Raw genomic sequence first — 14,833 nt, 5'->3', positions numbered from 1 at the left:
AGTTTAACGGATGATGAGCTTGAAAATTCGTATGCCTGGTAGCCAGACGGGAACCTAGGGACGAAGGGGGAGGTGGCACACGAGATGGGTGGCAGGATACCTAGTCTGCGAGCGAGCAGCATGCCTACTTTTAAGTAGCAATTGGGGTGGTCTATCACAATATTCTTGAAGCCTCCATAGAATCATCATATGGAATGGGTCATCTTTACGTTCTATCGGTAATAAAAAAAAAAAATGAAAAATGAAACTCTTTCATTCTTTTTAAGGTTAAATCAAAACAAAAATGGGCAATTCTATAAGGTTAAATAAAAATTCGATTCATTTTTTGATATTAAGAAAACTGCTATGCTTAGTGTGTGACTCGTTGGTTTTTTGGGTTAGACTAGACTTTTAGGATCCTTCGTAAATAACTCCTCGCCATTAAAAAAAAAAAAAAAAACCTGTAGTTAGCCACATCCTGATATCACCCTAAAGTCTCACCCTCCATGTGGAACAAAGAGAACAAGATTATTTGTGCTTTGGAATATGATGTTGATCAAAAGATTCAAAATATTAGTTTGCCTTGAAGATTCATTGTGCTACGTTGTAACCATCAAAATGAGGAAAGTCAAGTCGCACACCTTGGTTTTGGAAACTTCTTCCACTGTTATCATCTACAACTGCATCTTGCATCATGTTCTTGTTTGCCCCTTTATTCTGGTTTGCTACAATGGTTCTCAATATATCTTTGATTTTTATACAACTGCTCCCTTATCTCTCTCGAGTAGACTAGTTCAGCATCCTGCTTTTTATGATGGATTTCTTGCTGCTTCAGAAAACTCTCGTGATGTGCTCTCAACAGATTTGCAGCTTCTTGCAACGATGGAACCTGTGTTCTTTCGGCTATTAGAGGACTCTAACCTCTCTGATTCCAAAAGGTTATGGGCTCCTAAATCTTGAAAATCTTTTGTGATTGAAAATTTGCATAGAAAAAGGAAGGAAAATAGAAAGATTGGAAATTGTATTGACTGGGATTATTCGAGATAGCCCAAACCTCCGTACATCCGACTATCAATTATGGGTTTTTCATACATGTGTATTTAGTAGAAACACCTATTTACACATGAATAAAAACATATATTTCAGTAACTAACTCGTAACTACTAACTAATCTGGCTTAAGTCCATGTGAAATAAAAGAAAAATCCATGTAATAATTGGGCTGAAAACCAAAGCTCACAAAGATGCCTGCAACCCGTTAAACCATATGCCTACCAACAAAACACAATGTATTGAAGTTAGCAGCTTCCAGAATATCCCCAACACACCATTCTCTCTTTGGAACTAACGCACCTTCTGATGACTTTTACTACCCATGCCCATCAACACTTCAGACGCTTCACATCAACCAAACCCTCTTCTTCAAGCCTCCATCTTTTCTGCCAAACACCACACTGTTCAACGATCATCTCAAAACCTTCTAATAATGACTCCCTTTCAACAAATAGGTAATAAATTGAATGACAAAAGACCATTAAATGACACTATCCTAATTAAACAAGATGGACGACGCATCAAACTCAGCTTGTGTTTGAAAACAACATAAGCGAACAAAACTTGAGAATTCAAGACCTAGTTTGACTCTGACTCACTTACAGCCCTAATTTTGTCTCTAAAGCAAGAGGCAGAAGAAGAGAGATGAATAACTCTATTCTTTCAATCTTCTTGCGGTAATCTCACCAGATAAAAATTGGGCAGGAATACGGAATGCATAATTTACTAACATACAATTTCGAGTAAAATTACTCAGGAAAAGAAAAATTACATTTTTTAGGAATGGATTTCCTCGATGATACAAAGGTCGGCTCTTGTGTGAAATTAGTAGTGGCTACAACACTGGAAGCGCGGGCGTTGTAATTCACTCACGCTCGCTTTTGCCTCTTTATTCTCTCAAGAGCACCTAGGCGGCTGTCACCATCCTTATCTTTGTTCTGCTCTTCCCCATCTTTCTCAGCCTCATCTCTCTTATGAACTAAACCTCCAAAAACTGCTGATGGAACATCTTTCTGCGCAATTTCAACCTTTTCATCCTCTTCTGAATCACTTCCTTCTGGCAGTTCTATATCTTCATGATTTGCAGAAGCTTTTATGCCACCATCAGACTCTGATTCAACACCAGCACTCACAAAGCCCACTTTTCTGCTGCTGTCTTTAGCATTGCTGGCTGCAGGAGCCAACTGCCTTTCGAGAGCAGCCATTTCATCTTCAGCGACCCCTGCTTGTTTCAACTTGTCTCTTGCATCATCAAGGTTCAACCTCTGATCCTTTTGCATCATATACTCGGGCAATATAAAATGCGTCTGCAGAAACAATAAAATGGAAATGATAAATCAGCGGGGGTTAATTAAACATGTCTCATATCCCCATCCTCTCACTTTATCCCCTATTTTTATCCAATTTGATGATGAGATATGTTCTATTAATGAGCTAAAGGCACTATCCAAGTATCAGGTATACCTAATTAGAGGTTCACCCAATTTATGTCATTGTCATACGAGTATAGAGGAAAATTCAAAGTAAAATTGTTTCAACCGTCTAGTGTGAATGGAGCTGCATGTATTATCAAAGATCATGTATATGAGGCTGCTAATACCGCAGGTAAAATGGCAAAATAAATCAAACCTCCTACCTGACTATAGCTCGCAGAAACACTCCTTTTAATGCGAAGCATTTCCCTGAAGGTATCTTCATTTCCATGCTGCACCTCAAACTCATGCCATTTATTCCAGAAATCCCCATCAGAACGCGGATCTGCAAATTGGGAAGCAAATACAAATATTCCACGAGAACGATCAATTTCACCCAAGCTCTTTTCAAGGTCTGCATACTTCAAGCACATGGCCTTCACATCTTTGTCTGGGAGACCAGACTCTATTGCCTGCTCATATATTTCCCTTGTTTTTGGAACACCAAAGATCTCTGCTGCTCGAGCAATGTAAATTTCATACATGCTCAATTTCTCATTGTTTGGAACAGCTTTAGTTGCTTGATCATAGACTTTCATTGCTCGCTTTGCCAGACCATAATCCTCCTCCAGCTTTGCATATTGAAGATACAAAGGTTTTACTGCATCAGCAGGGGCCTGATATGCATAAGTAAGAAATGGTGAAGTTCAGTATCAGACCACATTAGCCATTATATATAACATATTTTTCCATCACTCAAATTAAAACGTGAAGTCAGTACCCAGTATATATAAATAAGAGGCATAATATTAGTGAACCAGGATGAAAATTCCAAAAGGGACAGAATACTTGAGCTAAATTTAAAGAAGTCCATACTACAATCCAAGGTACGAATTTGTTTCCTCCGCTTAATTTTTCTGATATTAAATGTATGTGCAGATCCTCAATCCTCCATGAGCCAGTTTAATTCTTTCACTCTAGCTCAATATTAAAATTTTATATAAACAGTGAAATCTTCTTATAACCGGGTATGATGAGGTTTACATTCCTCGAAAAGCCCCTTTCGAGAATTTAAAGTAACTTTGTATCGATACTATTTTTACATCAAAACTATCCCAATTCTGCTCTTCCCACAAATTTTATTGATATGGCTTGTTCCACCAACCCATTATTGGTATTTAGCACAATGAGTAATCCAACCACAATGATAAAATCATTAAATTATGCAATGCCCCACCCTTGGATTCAAGCTTAAAATGGTCCTACAACAACTTCACTAATAACATTCGAGATGTATTATTCATCTGATGATTATATGCATAATCTCCTGTGTATATGGGCGTTGCCTAGTTTCATTCAATCAATAAATTTCTTACTTATCAAAAAAAAAAAATATGCATAATCTGCAAATTGCAGATAATGGTTGAATAAAGAAACAATGTTGCACTTCAAGTTCCATGTTTGGTGAATGAGACTGGCAGCCACAGTGAGACATGAAAACCTCAGTAGCAGGTTTCAAGTTCAGTTTGAAATTATTGATAATCAACTTGACAATCGAGAGTTGAATATGGACACAATCATGGGCCAAAGCATTTTAAATGAAACATACGCCAGAAACAATCATAACGCAGTTCAACACTTAAAACCTAGTCTTTGTTAGAGAATGGAGATTCCAGAAAAGGCATCTAATTCTCAAACAAGTCTATCACTGAACACCCTTGCAACTAAATTTTACCAGTTTAATCTGAGACATAATATGTGCTTACTGTTTCAACAGCATGCTCAAACAACTCTCTTGCCCGCTCCAGTTTTGTCTTTCCATATCTCTTCACAAATTTTGATAGATATGTAACCCATATGTCTTTAACATGTGGATACTTGAAAATCTTCACACCTCTTTCATATACCTTGAATGCATCTTCAAAGTATTTATGCTCCTACACAAGTCAAACCAGTAAAAGTTTGTCAAGCAATCGAAACCAATAGAAGTACAAACTTAAGAAACATAATAGCAGAAGTACTAAAGGAATGCCCATACTTCCAGCAGAAATGCATAGTTGAGAATAATTTGTGGTGTGGCTATTCTTAGATCCAGTATCCGCTCGTACACTGATCGGGTAGATTCCAAGGTACCCAAGCTCTCTTCCAAATCAACGTAGAAGGTCCAAAGTCTCAAGGACTTGTAGAGCTTTATCTGAACTGGTTCAGAACCATCAGCAGCCACTGTAAGTGAAAAACAAATAGGGATCAAATGTTAGTTATGGTCCCACAATACCAAAGTACTAAGAATATAACCTTTTATCCTCAGTCTAAAACTAAGCCTTGAAGTGCTGGACAAAGTCACCAACAAATAATACAAAAGGTGGAAACATAATAGTGCTGTTGAAAACCCAGAGCATTGCCTCTACTTTTCCATCTCCCCCTCAGTTTCTTCAAAAGGATTTTATTGACAGATGGAAAACGTCTAGTCATGATTTAACATGCAACCAGAAGGACACTTAACCCCGCAACATTTAATTAGTTTAAACAGTAGGGCTAAATTGAAAAGGCCAATGCCCAACCACTCTGTTTGCAGTATTTCAACTAACATTTCTACCCTTTGGAAAGGGACAATACAATACAATAAGAAATTAAAGGAACACAAATGGATTCAAATGTACCTGGAAATTCAACCAGTTCCACCTTCAAAACTGAAAATAATTTAACTAACTAGGATTTTGAAAGTACTGGTCTCTTGTACTATTGTAAAGTTGACAAACATGACAAGCTGATTTTCAAATATGTGAAACAGTGATGTTCCTATTCCAGCATTATTGATCTGAACTGCACGTGAATCAGACAACACTTTCTGCATAGACATCCTTCCTGCTGTTAACTATGACTCAAACATCTAATATGCAAATCTTCTAAATAAATAAAAAAATCAAATGATAATACTAAAAATATGGATTCACAAGTAATGCAGATGACATGGGTTTCTTCAAGGACCACGAGCAATTAAATTAGAGTACTATTTTAAATTAGAGTCTTGCAAAATCCTAGTTTCTATTTCTAAAGCCCAATAACTCTTAACACATGCTCTGGCCAAAGCGCCCAACATATTCAGAACCCGGGTACTACCAAGAATCCAATGAAACTAGAGCTCCAAGCAGTCCAGCATTGCAAAGTCTCAGCCGCCACCCCTAGGACTTCTAATCATACAAGGAAACCAAGAAACACAATCTGGCTGAGACCCTCATCATACCAAAGAATTGCAGCTGAAAAGTCAGCTGCATGCCAGTCCCACTTCAATCAAACCTTATCCCTAGTGCCACATTCAAATTTCCTGGGACTTCTCAAACTTAGAAAAACCTAAGTCATATATCTATAAATGCACCAGCTGTGTCAAACCTTTTACTCCATTCAACCCTAAGAATTTTCAAGAGGCACATTCTTTAATCCCTGCCTTGCTGTGCCACCTGCCATAGTCTTGCCTTTCTTGTGAATTCTTACCACAATCTTGGAGGAAACTTTCATAGAAACTGCTGCCACCTAAGATTCCTAAACCTCAGCAAACCCTAAAGCACAAACTCCATAAATAGACAGCTGCCACCCCCTTTTCTTCCTCACAAACCCAGCATATTTTCAAGAAAATATCCTCTAAACCCTGTAGCTGTGCCACCTAATACACTGATATTTTATTAAGCTCTTGCTAAAAGTTGCCTTCAAGGGTCTTGGCAACACTGAGGTAAGAGCTAATGCCAACAAGTTTCTCACCCCCCATGTTTTGAGTCCTGGATTAGCACCAAAAAATATGCCAAAATGATTGATTATTCAGACACTAAGGAAAACCATTAGAAGAACCCTCAAGTGTCTGCTGCAGCCGTAACTCCAAGTAGGTAACTTTGTCAAAATCTCACGCCTTCCTTAAACTCTAGAACAGCCACCCTTAACCCATTTCAACATGCATGAATATGATGACATTAAGGAACCAAAACCCAAGAGCTACTCTATGTTAATATATCGAGAACCCCATCTCAGATTTTTCTTAAAAAATTAACCCGAACCCTATCCATTAAAACCCAGTTTGAACCAAGTATTGGAAAAAGGGGTTGCTGGCTACCCGCCAAATAGCCATGGAACTACAAATTTCTGTAATTTAGGCATGCCAAGACATAAGGACATTCACATAAAAATTTCCAATACACACATACAGCACATAGTATGGTTTGATGATAAAATTCATAATTCAAAGGTCAGATTTTCCATGTCACAATGGCTGCATTAATTGGACAGCAAGCATGCATACCAAGATAGAAGATTTATGGTATAAAACCCTAGTGCACCTTGCTGGACATTTCAGCAAGCCCCCATTTAATGAAAGTTCGTTCTTAAGTTAAATAGCGACAGTTTGATTAGATATCGACGTGGTAACATGTGCATGTTTAATACGTAATTTTTTCAGTCACTTATTGATACGTGAAGCTAACAAGTAAGTATATACAATCGCGCCCTTGGCACGCTTCTTTTCGATTGTTTAACATGTATATGGAATGTCTGTATTTCTTCAATGTTATGTAATCATGAACGTGTCACTCTTTTCTTTAGAATAAATGCAATATTCCTTTTTAAAATGTTAAGTTTAATCCTTACAATGTAAAGCCAATTCATTGATAACCTTTTTATGCATCCCTATAATATGAAATCATGCGCAAGTAAATGAAATTTAATGTACGCTCATGCTATGCGATCAAAAGTACAACAAAAGGAAAAAGGAAAGAAAGTGATTGGATGTCAAATGTTTGTATGATGATGGATAATTGATGGCAAATAACGGATAAAAGGGCGGATGGCAATGCCAGAATGGCTCAATATATGTGCCTAAAGATTTCCATCTCCTGTTGATGGAATTTCACCTAAGGCCTCGAGTGGAATCATGATCGTCAAGATGACCAACTCATGCGTACAAAAGGTAATTGCAGATGGTTCATATGTAATGAAACATTTAATATATATTTAGCTTCTTCATGATGGTTAAAAGAAGATACTTAATTGAGTCATGGGTTTGTAATCTATTGCTTACCAATTATTCCATTCACTATTTGTTTCTACGTGTTAACCTCATTTTTTGCAGCTTATAAAGATCCCGAAAAGCTACAACTCTAGCATTGGCTAGTCCTTTGGAGTATAAGCTTAATATGGCTAGGGCTTTTCTTGGATTTGTTACAAATGGCATTAGAGCTAATCCTTAACCAAAAGTGTGGGATTTGAGCTATGCCACTTTCAACAAAATAGCCTAGCATGGAAGTTAGAGATTTTTTTTTTATACGTTAGAGATTTAAGGGAGGAGATTCTTTTGTCTTTAATAGGCACTGGGTGTCCGAGAAAAAAATCTCGACTAAGCCTAGGGTTGCACAGGCCCTCAGTAAGGAGTTTCCCGCAAGTGCACATCGGGTAATTCAAATGAAAGTTCTTCTAGTCTGATGGTCCCTACAAATTGTTTGCACCCAAGAGGATTCAAACCTTGACATGTAGGGAGCATACCACCAAGACCAAAGCCCTAATCACTCGAGCCAATTAGGGTGGCAATATGTGATACGACCTGTGAACCCAACACGAGCACGACACAAAATTAGCAGGTTTGGGTTTAATGTTAACGGGTTGATACATTAAGACACGATTAATAAACGGGTCAACCTGCTTAACCCGAAATCAACCCGTTTTGACCCATTTAGATTTTTACTCAAAATTACAAATATACCCGCTTTAACCCTAAAAATAAAAAACCCTAACCTATCTCTCACTCTCACGGTCTCAACTCACGCCACCCCCACTCCCACCTCTCCAATCTCTCTCAAATCTCATCTCAATCTCTCATGCTGTAGCTGCGTCACCACCCCCACTCCCACCTCTCCCGGTCTCCTTCTCTCTCAAATCTCACTCTTAGTCTAAAATCTCACTCTCATTTCGTCACTGCACACGTCTTCACTGCTTCGAATTGTTGTATGAAAAGGTCGCCATTGCCCCTCAGATTGGAGTGGGAAAACAGTATAAAAGCTAGTGGGATTGCAAACAAAAACAGAAAAAGAAAGGATAAGATCTCTCCGGACAACATCACCATCATAATCATCAATGGTTGCAGCGTAAGTGTTCCAGAATCCAAAACTCCCTATATGGATTTTTTTTTTTTTATTGGTACCGGGTGGGCGGAGAATAGCGTCCCGACTTTGTATTGTTGATTGGTGTTCCATGTGCAAAAAAGATGGTGAATTAGTTAATCACTTGTTTCTCCATTGTGAGGTGGCTAAAAGTTTGTGGAATGAGATTTTTGGAAGGATGGGTATTTATTGGGTGATGCCAAAGCATGTGGTGAATTTACTAGCTTGTTGGAGGTGTGCTAGGTGAATTCAACCTTTTGTTGTCATTTGGAAAATGATTCCTTCGTGCTTGATATGGTGTCTATAGCTTGAGAGGAATGGGAGATGTTTCGAAGACAAAGAACGATCGATGGAAGAAATTAGAGAATTTTTCTTTAAAACTCTATGTCTATGGGCTAAGGCTAATGTAATGAATGGTGATGATGTGTTGGAGTAATTCTAGTTTTTTCTATCTTTTTAGCTTTTGTATGTAGATATTTCCTCTTATATACTTCTTGTGTACTTGGGCTATACATATTCCTGGTTAAAACTCTTATTAATTATAATAAATATTAAAAACAAAATCCCTACTAATCCCGGGTGTGCACAGGCCCTTGGCAAATAGTTTCCCGCAAGTGCACATCAAGTAATTCAAGAGGAAAATCCCCTAATCCGATTGCCCCTAAAGATTGTTTGCACCCAAGATGATTTGAACCTTAGACCTGAGTGGAGCATACCCTTAAGCACAAGGCCTTTACCACTTGAGCAACTCCCTATATGGATTTTCCATCATCTCAATGGGGTTTTCTATGGGACTTCCCTAATTTGGGCGTTCCTGTCAAAATTGATGCGATTGTTCACTTTTTTATTTGTCTAGGTTGTACAGGAGCTTGAAAGAGAATCTCCCCCATCCTTGGAAGCCACTTCCAAACCACCTCCTCTATTTGAAGGAACTACGAGGTTCACTCTACTCTTATAAATGTTTTTTTCCCTGCCGTATGCTTGCTCCTTTTGTCTGATTCACTGTCCTAACTACAATATGTTTGTTTAGGATTTTATAATTTATACCGTGTGCTAAAATGAACTTGGGACTTTTTTAAAATTTCAAAATGACTGAGGTAGCAGGTAATGACCCGTAAGTTGAAGCCTGAAGGCAAAAATGATGATTTGATTGACTTGGATTTGCTGGAAGATATCTCACAAGATTTTCAAATTGAGAAAACTAAAGCGAAACAAGGGGAATTGTCAAATGTGTGGAGTTTTTTGAGTTGGATATCAACAAGAGCAAAGAGAACACTTCAATTACTTCTTCAAGTTATAAATGTTTAGATTTGTGTTTATTATTATTGGGACTGTAACATTAAAATTATTACAATATGTTTATGTTTTTATCCTTTGGATTATAATTTTAGACCTATGCACGTATTTGGTATTGTCGGGATTTTAATTTTGGATCTATGTTCATATTTGTTATTGTTGGGTTTGTAATATTGATTTTGTTATATGTTATTTGAAAAATATTGATATTTTTCATTAGTAGTTAGTCTTATTTTTTTTGGAGATATTGTGATTTGAACTTTTATGTGAAATTATGTTAATAAGATCAAATAGATTATGCGGGTCAGTTCAACCCATTTAAATAAAACGGGTTGAAATGGATTGTGTCACATTGACCCATTTCTAATAATTAATAACAGGTCAAAACAGGTCATGTTGTGTCAAGTTGTCAACCCGTTATTTAAATGGGTCATGTTAGGATTTGAAGGTTTGTTCCGTTTAGCTTAACAGGTCATGTTTAGGTTGACTCATACTATCGAATGTTCATAACTTGACACAACCTGCAAACACGATTTGCCACCCCTAAAGGCAACCCCTAGGGGTTGAGGGGGGGAGAAAACACCCTGCATTTAGTACGAGAGGGTGATGAGAGGAGTCCAACATTGCCTAGGAGGAAGAAGTTCTTGCAAGTTATAAAGATTCCAAAAGCCTCCAACTGGAACATTGACTAGTCCTTTTGGAGTACAAGCTCATATATGGATTAAGCTTCCCTTAGACTCATTATATCTATTGATCACTTAGTGAAATATTAATTGTGTATGGTCTACATTATCTGAGACTTTTAAAACTATAATGATTAATGCATGAGAAAAAAGCTTAGGATTACCTCTTCGTTTAACCTCTACTGAGGGCTCTGCTGTAGCCCGCCTCATCAAGTCAAGTGCTCCTTTGAAATTCTTATGCCTCAGTTCCATTTCAGCCCATTCACAGTACAAAGTAGCCAAATGATCTACGGTCTTGTAGTTCACTTGCACAGCCTTGTCAAATATAACTCTGGCATTGGCAATATCTTTGTGGTTCTCATACAGTCGGGCAAAATTAACCCACAACGTATGAGGCTTTCCCACGGCTTTATTAGGGTCAACCGTCCTCACTGCCTCAGTGTAAGTCAATATTTGCTTCGTGGGATTACCCTCAAACAGCTTCACCCTTCGGTGCCACTGTTCCACATTATGAGGATTTTGGCGTAACAGAACACTATTAGCCAATTCGGGTCGTCTATTAATGAGATCCTCTAATCGGGCAATCCTTAAATCTATATCCTTGGCATCATGTAACCAGAACCCATTAAGTATCTTCTTCTCAAGTTTGGCCACTGATAAGTTCAAATCCAACCGAACATCTTCATCATCATCAACATCATTTTCTTCTTCACCCTCCTCCTCCTCATCACTTGAACTCACACCTTCCATCTTATGAGCAAGCATACTCTCTTCAAACTGCGAGTACGAATCGAAAATCACACTAAAATCCCTCACAGTAACCACGGTCATGATACCCTCCTCAAATATATCCCTAGCCTTTTCGTGCAAATTCCTCCTAATATAATACTCAGCAAGCGAGGTCCACAACCGCCCAACCTCATCGGTGAACTTCCTAATCCCACCCCTAATTATGGCATCCACATTCAATCCAGAGACTTCAGTGGCATGCCTGGTAAGCAAATCACACAACTCCAACCACAGCCTATGTTTGGTCTTTCCCTTAATAGAATAAAACTCATCGTCGTTCAAAACTGAAGCTAACCGCTCCGCTGCCTCTTGCCAAAGACTCGAATTAACCAAAAATTCAATGAAATCTTCAATATGAGTAGGGTCGTATTTCAAGTACCTGCGATAAACCCTAAGAGAGGTCTCTATAGGGACACCCTTTTGGCTGACGAACACGAGGTAGGGTTCCCAAATGCGGTCGTGCTGGGTAACCGGGAGGGCGCAGAGTGCTCTGTCGAAGGTGTGGCGAGTCCGGACGAGCAATTTCTGGTCGGTGAGGGTTTGAAGGTACATAATCCAAATGCGGGGCATTTTGTGCATAGTGACAAGGGCGCGTTCGAAAGTGTTGTTTAGGGCTTGGAAGAGAGAGTGAGTGACTGGGATGTTACGAACGAGGTCGAGACGTTCGCGAAGATAGGCGTACCAGAGCTTGTAGCTACCAGGAAGAGCCTTGAGGGCTCGTTCGTAGATGACGAATCGCTTCTTGAAGGGGGCATCGGAACGCGCGATGAGGTAGCGCCACCAGAGCTTAAGGCTGAATGGGTTGCGGAGAACCTCCTCTTCGTAGAGCAAGTCCTCCTGCGAGGGATACATCTCCTTACCGACAATCATGGCGTTGTAGCGAGCGACTTCTGAGGGCTTACAACTCTTTAAATGGGGCTTTTTTTTGGGAGACGACGACGACGAATCAACGATTTATCAAATTATCTATAACAGGCTTTGTGCACTCAAAATCGACCCTCGCCTGCACTGAAAGGGAAAATGGGAATTTTCCGAAGGGTTTATGAAATGTATTTTCGAAGGGGTTAATCCCCATTGCAAATTCATTTTTTTTTTTAATTTAATTAATGAGTATGTAAGTTTTATAATTAAACTCTTCGTCTAATACTAATTAAATTTTATAATTAAACTCTTTCGTTTAATGTTAATTTTTTAAATATTAATTCCGATTGGGGCAAAAAATTCCTCCCAATTACCTCGCAAATTTCAACCACACACGTGCAGTGAAAATTTAAAATTTACCTATTGTGCCTTACAGTAGGGGTGTGCAGAATTCCGAGAATTCCGACTCCGTCCGACCTCCGCTCCGATGCCGACTCCGACGGAGTCGGAGTTGTCGGAATTCGGAGTTACTCCGAATTATTTTTCGGAGTCGGAGTCGGAGTCGGAGTCGGAAGGAGCTCCGACTCCGACTCCGAATTTTTTTTAAAACCCAGCTCCAAAACGACGTCGTTTTGGAGCTGGGTTTAAAAAAAAAATTTTGAACGACACCGTTCCACTTAATATGGAACGGCGTCGTTCGGAAGCTCCTTCTTGAAGGGGCTTCTCACTTCTTCAGTTCTTCTCCGTCGTTCACTTCTTCTTCTTCCTTCCCGCTTCTTCACTTCTTCTTCCTCCTTCACTTCTCTCTCGCGTCTCCCGTCCCAGTGACTGAACCAGTGAACCCTCCATCTCGCGTTCTTCAGAACATCGTTCGTCGTTGCTCTTCCCTGCCGCCGTCCCTCTGTTCAGCTTCCAGCCTTCTACGGTGAGCCCTAAATAATTTTGGGTAAATTTAATTCAAGCACGTCTCTTATGAATTGGAGCCAGCAGTTGTGATTCTTGTGATTCTTGTGTATTGAATATTCAATATAGTCCCCAACACGGCGCTCAAAAACATGAATTTTACATTGTTTTGAAGACTTGCGCTCGAGCGAGGTGTCGAGTGCAAGTCGAGCGCACGTTGTATTGAACATTGGCTCGAGCGATATGTCGAGCGCTCATCGAGCGAACCTCTCTAGAAGAGTTCTGCTCGAGCGCTACGTCGAGCGCTCATCGAGCGAACCTCTCTGAAAGAGTTCTGCTCGAGCGCTACGTCGAGCAGAACTTCGAGCGAACCTCTCTGGAAGGGTTCTGCTCGAGCACTACGTCGAGCGCTCATCGAGCGAAACTCTCTGTATGGATTCTGCTCGAGCGCGACGTCGAGCGCAGGTCGAGCGATCCTCTCTGTATGGATTCTGCTCGAGCGCCACATCGAGCGCACGTCGAGCGAACCTCTCTGTATGAGTTCTGCTCGAGCGCCACTTCGAGCGCATATCGAGCGAACCTTTCTGGATGGGTTCTGCTCGAGCGCTATGTCGAGCGCACGTCGAGCGAACCTCTCTGTATGGCTCTTGCTCGAGCGCACGTTGAGCGCACGTCGAGCGAACCCATCTGGATGGGTTCGTCTGAGTTAAGCGCACATCAACCGAACCTCAATGTAATAATACATCGATACATGTATTATTATGATACAATTTAAACTAATTTTTTGCTTCTAATTTAATTTTTTCAGCTTCATTGATTGTGATATGGATCCTAGACATAGTGGAGATGATCGTCCACAAGGGGATGTGGCGGATGCCAATGCTACAACTCCTACACCGGTGGGTACTTCCACCCCTAGAGCCACATCTAGGGCAGCTACATCTAGAGCAGCTACATCTTGTGCGAGTAGTCGACTCCCACTCCCAGTTGATATAGAGGATGAAGATATGTTCAACGAGGAGGAGGAGATGCCCATTGAGCAAGATCAACCACCACGACCTTCTAAAAATAGGTCGTGGACATGGGAGCATTTCACCAAAATTCCTGGTGAAATTGCGAACCCAGTGGCAAGATGTCATTATTGTGGATCACTTTGTGGAAGCCATTCGAAGAAGCAAGGTATCAGTGTGTTAATAGCACATCTAAATGGTTGCCAACGATATAAGATAGCGAAGGGATTGCAAGCCACTGATCAGACCAATCTCAGTTACCAAACTTCTACAGCCACTGATGGTACACAGACTAAGAAATTGGTCATCCCTCAATACAGTGAGAAGATGTTGAGGGACATGCTTGCAGAGATGATAATTACTGATGAGATGCCATTTACCACAGTCGAGAAAAGAGGCTTTCGAAAGTTTCTAAATTTTGTTGAGTCACGATTTCCCATTCCATCACGGTATACAGTGATGCGAGATTGTATGAAGAGGCATGCGAAGGACAAGGAGGAGATGAGGAAGATGTTTATTACCACTGGCCAAAGAGTGTCTTTTACGACTGACACATGGACTTCCATACAGAACGTCTGCTACATGTGTATCACGGCACACTACATTGACAGTGAGTGGATTTTGCATAAAAAAATTATTGGTTTTAAAGAAATTGTGGATCATAAAGGTGCATCCATTGGGGCGAAGATGGATGATTGTTTAAAGGACTGG

The 14,833-nt window shown here is 39.9% G+C and overlaps 1 protein-coding gene across 1 annotated transcript; it reads right to left on the bottom strand.

Moving 5' to 3' along the window:
- Positions 1–1,531: 1,531 nt before the first annotated feature.
- LOC109004320 (pre-mRNA-splicing factor SYF1) lies at positions 1,532–12,376 on the bottom strand. Its single transcript, XM_018982842.2, has 5 exons — positions 10,724–12,376; positions 4,482–4,666; positions 4,210–4,380; positions 2,668–3,120; positions 1,532–2,338 (listed from the first exon to the last, which is right to left on the bottom strand). The coding sequence occupies exons 1-5, from the start codon at positions 12,216–12,218 to the stop codon at positions 1,901–1,903; spliced, it is 2,742 nt and encodes a 913-aa protein (XP_018838387.1). The 5' UTR covers positions 12,219–12,376; the 3' UTR covers positions 1,532–1,900.
- Positions 12,377–14,833: the final 2,457 nt, after the last annotated feature.

Source organism: Juglans regia, chromosome 3 (assembly GCF_001411555.2).
Source record: "Juglans regia cultivar Chandler chromosome 3, Walnut 2.0, whole genome shotgun sequence".
NCBI classification, from domain to species: Eukaryota; Viridiplantae; Streptophyta; class Magnoliopsida; order Fagales; family Juglandaceae; genus Juglans; species Juglans regia.
Note: the sequence above shows the minus strand (reverse complement) of the source record. Positions and strands in the feature narration are given on the sequence as shown.